At 39.5% G+C, this 9892-nt stretch overlaps 1 protein-coding gene across 1 annotated transcript; it reads left to right on the top strand.

Annotated features, from left to right (window-relative positions):
- The first annotated feature begins 705 nt into the window (after positions 1-705).
- Positions 706-5220, top strand: LOC5500990. Its single transcript, XM_001622312.3, has 5 exons — positions 706-963; positions 3235-3354; positions 3660-3686; positions 4445-4561; positions 5125-5220. Coding segments are annotated over exons 1-5 (345 nt in total). The 5' UTR covers positions 706-884; the 3' UTR covers positions 5127-5220.
- Positions 5221-9892: the final 4672 nt, after the last annotated feature.

Raw genomic sequence — 9892 nt, 5'->3', positions numbered from 1 at the left:
GTTATCCCCGAGAAAGCTAGATGACACTAAAGACAATAGCATTCTGCGCGAAGTCACAGCTAAATTGCCTTCAGCCTTTGCGTTTGGCTGACGTACTAACACGCCTCTCCATTCGCAGGGGCGTAGCCAGGGGGTGGCCTAGGGGGCTCGCAATAAAGGAACGAGTCATCCTCAGTAAAATATCAGGATATAACGAACAGGTGCTTCTCGGAGCGTGAAAATGGCGGTTGCATTCATTATCATACGGTATTCAATGAAGCTGAGAATGAGACGCTGTTTTCTGGTTGGCCTACCATGTGGTTCTTTGGAGCTCAATGTCGATATCTTTGAAAATCGATATCTTTTGTACCCCCCTTCCCCCCTGTTGAAAATCCTGGCTACGCCGCTGCTTTGGGGTGGTTAACAATGTTAGAAGCCCCCCGTTCGTGTTTTCGGGTTAAATATTATAATATTCTATAGAAACAGAAAACAGGAAAATAACACATATTCTCATCGCAATAAAGGAACGAGTCATCCTCAGTAAAATATGAGGATACAAGGAACAGGATCAGTACGCAGCTCTTACAAGCTGCAATTTGATTGGGCAGATGAACAATATCCGCACCTCGACACAAAGAACGAAAAGAATAGAGACAAGAGAACTCCTTTGTAGAACAAAGATAATAGGAGACAAAGCAGCTGCGTTACTTACTCAAGGAACGGGTGCTTCTCGGAGCGTGAAAATGGCGGTTGCATTCATTATCATACAGTATTCAATGAAGCTGAGAATGAGACGTTGTTTTCTGGTTGGCCTACCATGTGGTTCTTGGGAGCTCTTAAATATCGATATCTTTGAAAACCGTTTTATTCTGGTGCAACTTCGTGTCCATTGACAAAGCCTCGTCATGATGCGTCTCACTCTCTTCGTAGTTCTCGTGTTGTGCTTTGACGCTGCTCATTCGATGCCTTTAGAGAACGATGACGGTATGAGCATGGGGGAAAATAACAGTTATATCCGTTTTTAGTCACAAGTGTACCTTTTTTTTTCGTTTTCGAGTAGCGACTGGCTTTTGGTAACGGAAACCATTTCGCAGTTACTGCGGCCGTTGGACGCCTCAATGAGAGCGCCGAAAAGCTCCAGACGCCAAACCATAGACACATACGTACTAACTCAACTAACTCAACGTAATTAAATCAACAGTAACACAAAGCTGGGAAACAATCCGAAATTTATTTAATTGCTGGCTTTGTGTTAATCAGTATTTTCTCGGTGAGAGTAGCTTAAAGGCTCCACTTTGATGTTGATTTGGTTATGATTGATCTAAGGGGTGGACCATTAGAAATTTGGGGAGGGGGGTGGCAATTAAAAAAAAAGACCGTGCATGACCGATTCTTAAAAAAAATTGCAGAAATCCAAGCACTAACTTGCACAGCCTTTCTGGTAAAACAAATCCTACACACTCCGGGCCAACGAAAAAAAAAACAGGCACAAAAAAATTGACAGCCTCCCTCTCCAAATTTCTAATGGTCCACCCCTAAGGTTAAGACAAGGACAAAGTTGTGGTTGTGTGTGCAGAATTTAAAGAAATCAAAAGTCACAATAGCGACTCGTTAACGAAAGGCACGCGTGACTAAAAATGGATATAATTTTCAAACCTTTTAAATCATCGAGAAAGCAAACAAGTTTGACCAACTTTCTTTTTGTCTGTATTAGTAATACATAGCAGTCAAACACTCCAGCTTACTTATTCGTTTTTTTTTTAAGGTTTATTGGTAAATGCATGTTTTGCTTCAAAAATCCCGCCCATCGTGGATGGATAATTAAATGTTGGCCGTTAGCTGTCACCCGAGTGCTCTAAGCGCCATTTTCAGCTCCACTTGCGCGAGGCTAATTATTCTTAGGGCAAAGGTTTTTCTTACTGCTGACTTCGATGAAATGCTTGCAATCGTTCTTTATTTTTCATTCATGAGGACTCGAAATCCTCATGTTATTCCTAGACACTATATATAGTACATTAGCTATGATATTTTCATAGCTATACAGAGGGAAAAATGGCATGAAATTTTCCAATTCTCAATATATAAGCTCAAGATTCGCATACATGGAGTTCCTCTGACCAAAAGCTTAATTCCAAATTTTAAAGAAATTTAGAGGACATGACATTTAGAAATTAGCGAGCAAAGTTGGCTTAATTTCTGATCAGAGCCCGACTTCTCCCTAAAAACAAGGAGAATTCATATTTTGAACATTTGACAATTGCACTTCAAGCCTCATATCTCGAAGACGAATCCATTAGAAAAAAAAATACTTTTTGATATGGTGGTTTACATAACATAAGGAGCCTCAATGCGAAAATTCAAGCTAACCGAAGTTTACCAGACCTTATTTTGGGAAAACTTCTCATTTTTTTGCTCTGTCAGCTATACACATAAGTATGATTATATTATTTTATAGCATTATTGGTATAATGTAATGATTATGTACATCACGACAAAAAAGGGTGAGGGGGGAGGTTGGAGGGGGAATATTTGGAAGGATGATTCTATGACATTCTTTCCCTTGTAAATCCTTGCATCTACATTCTCTCTTCATACCACCCATCTCTCACTAGTCCTACCAGGCGTGGATCCAGAGACAATGTCAAAATTTTTGGTTGTTTGTAAAGACTACAAACTTATCGTCCCGGTATAGAAATTCTTAATCAGTCCATTTGAAAAACAAATTTAACAGTGTAGTCAACAAATACACATTAATAGAAGAAGAAAAAAAAACATTGGCGAAGTATGAGGTACAAGTCTTTATTCTGTTAATTGAGGAATGTTCTTTCTCTCGGGTTAAATAATCAGAATTGTTCCTCTATCCGCGCCTGACTGTTTTTCATGAAAACATAGACAGGAAGTATCGTACTAACCCTAACCCTAACATAGACAGGAAGTATCGTACTAACCTTAACCCTAACATAGATAAGAAGTGTGAGGACCGTACTAACCCTAACCCAAACATAGACAGGAAGTATCGTACTAACCCTAACCCAAACATAGACAGGAAGTATCGTACTAACCCTAACCCAAACATAGACAAGAATTGGAGTATCGTACTAACCCTAACCCAAACATAGACAAGAAGTGTGAGGACCGTACTAACCCTAACCTTAAAATTTGCGGTGATAAATAAAGAAGTAGCAATAACTTTAATAGTATCCCTACCACCCCCGCGCCACAATAACATTGTAATTTGCATTCATCAAACTACAGAATGCAAGGACCAGTACGCAAGCGCCGACTGCAAGAAAGCTATCGGTGACGACAAATGGTTCTGCGAGGATAACAAAAACTTTATGTTGGTGTATTGTAGAATGAGCTGTGGATACTGTGGTGAGTGACACAATCGTACTGAACTCAGCTTGGGACCAATAGAAATTTGATTGTTGGTTGGGGGGGGGGGGGGGGGGGGTGGTAGTACAGGATTACCAAAAAAAAAGGATAATAACGGACATACCCAAAATGTAAGGAGCTTTTAATTGTCGGTAGATCAGAAAAATAGGGTCTGATTGTATTACTGGTTTATTCACAAATAAATAAAATCAATGACCAATTGATCGTGTTCTTAATCTTAGTTAGAAAAACATCATAACAAATATTACATTTGATTGTGGTGCTTAAACATTTGTTTTTCTTAGTCCCCAAGCCTTCATCTCCAACGAAAGGTATGTTATGTTCCCTGTGCCGTTCTCTTTTTAGTCATATCCCTTCCCTTTCTTCTAACCTTAAATCTCTGTCCTTGCTCTCCTCCTGCCTTTCCCTTCTCCCAGAGCTGTCTTTTCCACTACCTTTTCTCTTCCCTTCCCTACCCCTCTCCAACTTTCTCTCAATTTGCCTTAAGTTATCTTCTCTTTCTTTTGCGTCCTCTCTCTCCTCTATTTTGTTTTCTTCTTTGTCCGTTCCTCTCCCAACCCTCTCTTTTCCTATCTTCCCTCTGGGTTCATTTCTTAATCACCCTTCTCTCTCCTCCATATCTCCTGATTTCTCTTTATTCAATCTTCACTGGTTCTTAATTTTAAAAAAAACATTAGCTTTATACACATCGGCACCAGTCGGGCCAGTGACGGAACGCGAGCAAAGATTTATTAACCGGCAGTTTGACAAACATGGACAGCTGTTTCGTCCTCATTTGAGATTGTCTTATCTTCTTATTCACTTCTTGCCCCTACTCCCATCTTTCCCTCTTTCTTTCCCTCACCCTCCCCCCCCCCCCCCCCCCACCCTGCTTCTGTCATTCTCCTTTCCTACTTTTTCTCCCCTCCCCCTCTCTCCCTATTACCTTCTTTTCATCCTACTTCCGTTACTGTCTTGAAACTTCCTCTTCATTCCCACTCCAATTTAAGAGCCCTACCCCCTCCCTTATATCCTCCTTCCCGCGTCAGGGTATAATGAACACCTCCTAATTAAGGTTACACTTTTACAGACTGTGTGGATAGTTTCGGCCAGAAAATGTGTGAATGGCTCGCTCAAAACAATGGATACTGCAACTTCAAAAAGTCATTCATGGAGAAGAACTGTAGGAGATCTTGCGGATTCTGCTGTAAGTTTTCAACCTTTTGGTAACCTTTTGTTTTATATAAAGAGGTATGACCATTGCTAAGCTGACTATGAAATATAGACATTTTAGTTATACCTAAGATGAAAGATTGCAAAGGATTTGAATTGTTCTAGAAAGGTTTTGATAGCTCCTCTCCTGTATCTCTTGTGATTTACATCATAAAATAATCTCAAAATTTGCATTTCATCCTTAACTTGTTATTATGCCATTTTTATGCTTGGGGTTAATACCTTACCTCATTGACCTAGATTTAGACGTGAATTATAGCAAAAGGCTTGGAGGTGTTAAGAATTTATTATATTTACTGTAGTTTGCAATATTTTGCGAGCTCTTTCCGACTATTTCTAATAGCTTCTGGCTTCCGTCATTTTTTTTTTGTCATTCAAATGGAAATAGTTCCCCAATCACGCCACCTCTCCGCAAGACGCTGAAATTAGCTTGAATGACGGAAGGCAGAAAGCGGTTGTAACAGAAATTTATTGACTGGAGTTCGCAGATTTTTGAAAATCGCTGTAACCGTTTTCGTACTTTCTGTTATATTGCAGAGGAAATATGACAATCACTGTCGAGATGCGGATGCTAGCTAACATCAGCAGATATCTGTCTTCGTTCTGTTATTTGAAATAAAACTTGTATACTCATCGATTTGTATGTTAGGGTGGGGGAATAAGCAAATTACAGTACAAACTGAATAACTAAACTGACTGAGTATTACAGTCAGTTTAGTTTAATTTCTCTATAAAATTGAGTTATTAAAATAAGTGAAATAAAGTAAGGCACAAACAAAGTTTTTTTAGAATATATATATATTTATTCTCGCCAATAATTTCTTTATTTCATTATTGTTGATGTATGCCTAGCTTGTGTCCTAAATACCTCATTTACCATGACTGCCTCTCGCTTAAACCAACGGTACCCACCCCAGTACCACGAAACACCACCCGATAATTCGACGGATTCCGAAAAATATGTTAATTTTCGACGTAGCTAATTGATGAAAATTGGTAATCAAAAGGCAATTGATAAATTTGATAATTAATATCAATGTAATAAATGGCTAGTCACTCATTTTTTCCTGTTATCAATTGCTATTAATTGATATCAACAGCTTTAAATAACTTTTTATCAATTTATTATATATATTTATTATTTATATCAATCAAATTGACTTCATGATCAATAGTTGTCAATTAGATTTCAATTTCTATCAATTAGAATTATGATTATCAATTGTATCAGCTGTTATCGATTTCTATTAAATGATATAAATTTTCATTAATTGGATTCACCTGAATTTTGATTATCAATAGTATAAATAGTATCAAATGAAGCCAAGTATCAATTTTATCGATTAGCAACGTCGGGTTTATACTATCCGATAACTCGCTGAATTCGTTTTGTTTACTTTTCAACTTTCTCGTTTGTGATCTTGAGATAAACTTGAACTTATTTTCCTTTTTTTACTCTGTCGAAAACCAACTGTAAGCAACATATTCTAACTCCCTAAAAACAGAGTCCAATTAACTAAGGCTGATCAATCTGATCAATTAATAATCCTGTTATGAGCTCTGATAAAATCAAGCTTATTCAAGACGTGACCGCCTTCTTGTGTGACAAAATGTTTTACTCATCAATATTATATATAGACATTTTATTTCGCTCCACGCGTTTTTTTGTCTTTCCCTCTGCAATAATAATAATACCACCAGCGCAGAGCAGAATATTTCTGTGCGAATCCAATCACAGTCACGCGTGACAGGCATGCGTGATACATATTTTCTCGTTGCGTGATTCGCCAGGCTTTCTTGTAAGCATCGTGTCAAGCACAAAGTTGAACGTATAAAACCGCGCTTTATCACGCTTCATCATCAGCATTCGACAATACACGTTTTCTCCAGTGTATTTGGAGCAACGTTATCGCTTGCGTGACATCCTTTGTTAGCATTACAATTGCTTCCCCTTGCACTCATCCATTCTCGCCCTCTCCTATCTCACCAATTTCATCCATTTCTATCGCTTCTAAGTACGTTGGCGGGGGATTTAATTCATCCTCGTCAACTTGTACATATACAGAAATATTCGTCGAGCTGTCATTGTCTATCTCCATATCAGGGGTCGTTCGCCCACTGTGGGTTAAACTCGCCGTCTTTGATGTACCAATCGAAGCACAATGCAAAGCGGTCTCGTACTTAGGCAGCGATTCATCGGCACATAGCTGGCAGACTTCCTCTAGTGTGTGGTGAACTTGGACATGAGGATGAGGCAGGTCTGGGGCGTCTGTTTTCAAGAGGCCCTCCGCAGTAACTGCCGACACCAAGACTGCCTGGTTGCGTGACATTTGTCGATTTCGATCCGTTTCTTGTTTTGTGGCCCATAGAACAGTGACGACTAGAATCATCGCCGCGATAAATAATACAGCCGCTGCGACTCTAAACTGCCTTGCTTGCTCAAACATGGGCGACTTCTCATTCTCCCGGCAAACCTCTCCTTGTTTTGGCGGCCCATCGCAGTTATTAAGTTTCATTGTGTAACCCATAGAGGCGAAAATGAAGCACCCGATGATGCACAAAAGACTCAAAATCAGCACGATGTACTTCCAGTTATGCCTTTTAGATGTGCGATCCACGGCTTCTTGTCTCTCCCCCGACTCCACATTTCTATGTTGGCCGTGACGGATACAGTGCAAGAGCCATATACTTCCTCCCGAATGCATCGCCTGCTTTGCTTTCGTCCATGCATCGCATGGTGTTTTGATTCAAATCATTTGCAAGTCTAATAAACGTGACACGTCGTCGGCACGTTCTGGCCTTGGCGACGACCTTTTGTTCTTGTTTATCGGAGATAGTGTTACAGAGCTCTCGAAACCAGTCGTGCGATGTGTCATATGAGAAGTTTTCACGTCTTTTGTGCGCCCAAGACAACATTATTAAAAGTTTAAGACTTTAGCTCGCATTTATTTATAACATTGATTAATTTAAGTTCGCTTAGACACTAGGAACTGGAGCACGACAGGTTGTCTCTCCTTTAACCTCTTAAACCGCAAACGGCTTAAGGGAGCTAAAGTGCAACAGGTACAGGTACAGGTTGTATATAATGCCTGGCTAATTCCATTGACTTCCGCGCTTGTTTACAGATCACGGTAACAAGAAGCCTAAGTTTTAATTCTATATTTTGCCTTTTTAATGAGTGCAACCAGATCATGGGATTATAGATTATACAGTCGATATCAGGCGCGTACACACAGGGGGTGCACGGGCACTTTAAGGAATCTTCAAATAATGTGCTTTGTCCATATGATACATGACTGCGGTCCCCCCCCCCCCCCCCCCCCCCCCCCCCCCGCGGCCAATTCTGGGAACGCGCCTTGATATGGGGCCTCTACCCCTCTTTCCATACACCCCCCCTAATTTTCAGTTCAGGCTGGGCCGTTCTCAAGTTTTGGAGCATTTTAAGGCTGAAAGTGAATAAATAAAAAAACAGCACAATTTATTTCGAACTCCGGACATTCGCATACCAGGCCCCCGTACCCAGGATTTTTCTTTTGGGGGGGAGGGGTGCGAAATCCTAAAAGTGGACCTAATTTTTCCGGGAGGGGGGGGGGGGGGGGGGTGGGGAAGAATAAGTTCTCTGATAACAATCTGACCATCCCCGAAAGGACAAAATGGGATTTTTTTATGCCTTTGCAGTATTACCACGGGACGTTTATTGTCGGATTTGGCTACGCTACTAGAGTGATCTAGCTTATGCTTTATAGTTTTGTCTACAAACAGCAAATCCATTGGGAACCGAAAGTGGACCTTCGTTGTGTATCTCTACCTATCAAGACTCAGTACGTGATGACTCGCTGAACTCTCCTATCAACGATGTTATCAGAAATGTCACGCCTCTCAGGCATCGGAAATTCTTAGATTGATGTGATTTGAATAACAAAAGTACCCTTGAAGTGTTTACGCCTTGTAGTACTTGTTAGAACAAACTTTTATAATGCAAATATTTTCCCTGTTCGATCCTGTCAATATTACAATAAAAAATGCCTTGTTTTGGAGTTGAGATAATTAAATAGATATGGTATTGAGCATTTCATTGCAAATCTCTCGCGGAATCACGGAAAAAGCCAAACAATATATTCAGTATATTGGCCCATTTTTTTAAAATAAGGGCTGCGTTACTCTTCTCACGCAAGACTATAAACCAAACGTATGGACAATTTAAATATAATCGCATACATTTTTTTAAAAATCATTTGAGGCTTTCATAATCACCTACAAAAGTACCAGCTAAAGTAATGCCTCTAAAGTACCAAATAAACAAGCAAAACAAGTACTGTACGACGTTTACTTTGAATTTCTCTTTCGTTTCTAATGGCTTTAACTACATTATAAAATCAGAGGGAAATAGAAGTCAAATTATTATAGCAGTGAGTAGTTTGGCCGGGTTATAACGTTAGGCGATTGATAGACAATGAAAACACTTTGTGATGAAATGCAACCGCAAAACGTATCCTCACGTGCCGCCGTTCCAATCCATGTCCTCTTCATTGTCGTTGTTGTTATAAAAAAAACTTGTAGTTGATTGATAAAGGCCATCGAAAGTACGCAATTCATTAAAATTGCTAATATTTTTAGTCCGCGCGCTGTGAATAAACAGGCTATTTTGTCATTCCCCTTCGTCTCTGAACGGCGTGGTTATAAACGCGAGACGTCGGCGCATTTTAACGCACGACTCCACTTGAAAACCACCCGTGCGTATCTCATTTTGTCAGCGAACATCTCTCTGTATTATCGCGTAAAAACCCGTACAAAATAGCTTATGACGTGTGAAGAAACATGATTTCAGTTTTATCTTATTTTTATTTAGTCGCAAGCAATGTATAACATGGAAACAATGGGCATTTTGCAGCAGTTTAGCCTCTGAATAGAGAGAAACATATGGTCACATATAAAATAGAATTTCTTCTCTATCAAATTATATTTAAATGTAAAATTAATTGATTTTAAAATACTATCTAACTGGGCTCACTTTGGTTAAACATAGCAGATTAAGTTAAATTCTGTTTTCGTAAAATGCATTTTGATGTCGAAGATATTACACCTATTTTAATAAAGGTTGTCAGTGCAAATGGCGATTAGCAAACGGCAGTTCTACGACCGAAAGTAACCATGCGTCTACCAATGCTTGGCTTTGACGTTGCTTAACTTTATTTAACACCTTTAACTTAACGAATAATTAGTACCCATAAGCCATTTACCATCTGCTATTCGACATTTCCACTGACAACCTTTTTTGAAATAAGTGTATATCTCAATGCTCATA

This window comes from Nematostella vectensis, chromosome 15 (genome assembly GCF_932526225.1).
Source record: "Nematostella vectensis chromosome 15, jaNemVect1.1, whole genome shotgun sequence".
NCBI lineage: Eukaryota > Metazoa > Cnidaria > Anthozoa > Actiniaria > Edwardsiidae > Nematostella > Nematostella vectensis.
This window is presented reverse-complemented; position numbering and strand designations above follow the sequence as displayed.

Excerpts from the sequence above, each read along its gene's own strand:
- LOC5500990 (XM_001622312.3), top strand. The coding sequence starts at position 885 with ATGATGCGTCTCACTCTCTTCGTAGTTCTCGTGTTGTGCTTTGACGCT. Across the intron at positions 964-3,234 it reads GCCTTTAGAGAACGATGACG|AATGCAAGGACCAGTACGCA; the intron begins GTATGAGCATGG and ends ATCAAACTACAG. Across the intron at positions 3,687-4,444 it reads GCCTTCATCTCCAACGAAAG|ACTGTGTGGATAGTTTCGGC; the intron begins GTATGTTATGTT and ends ACACTTTTACAG.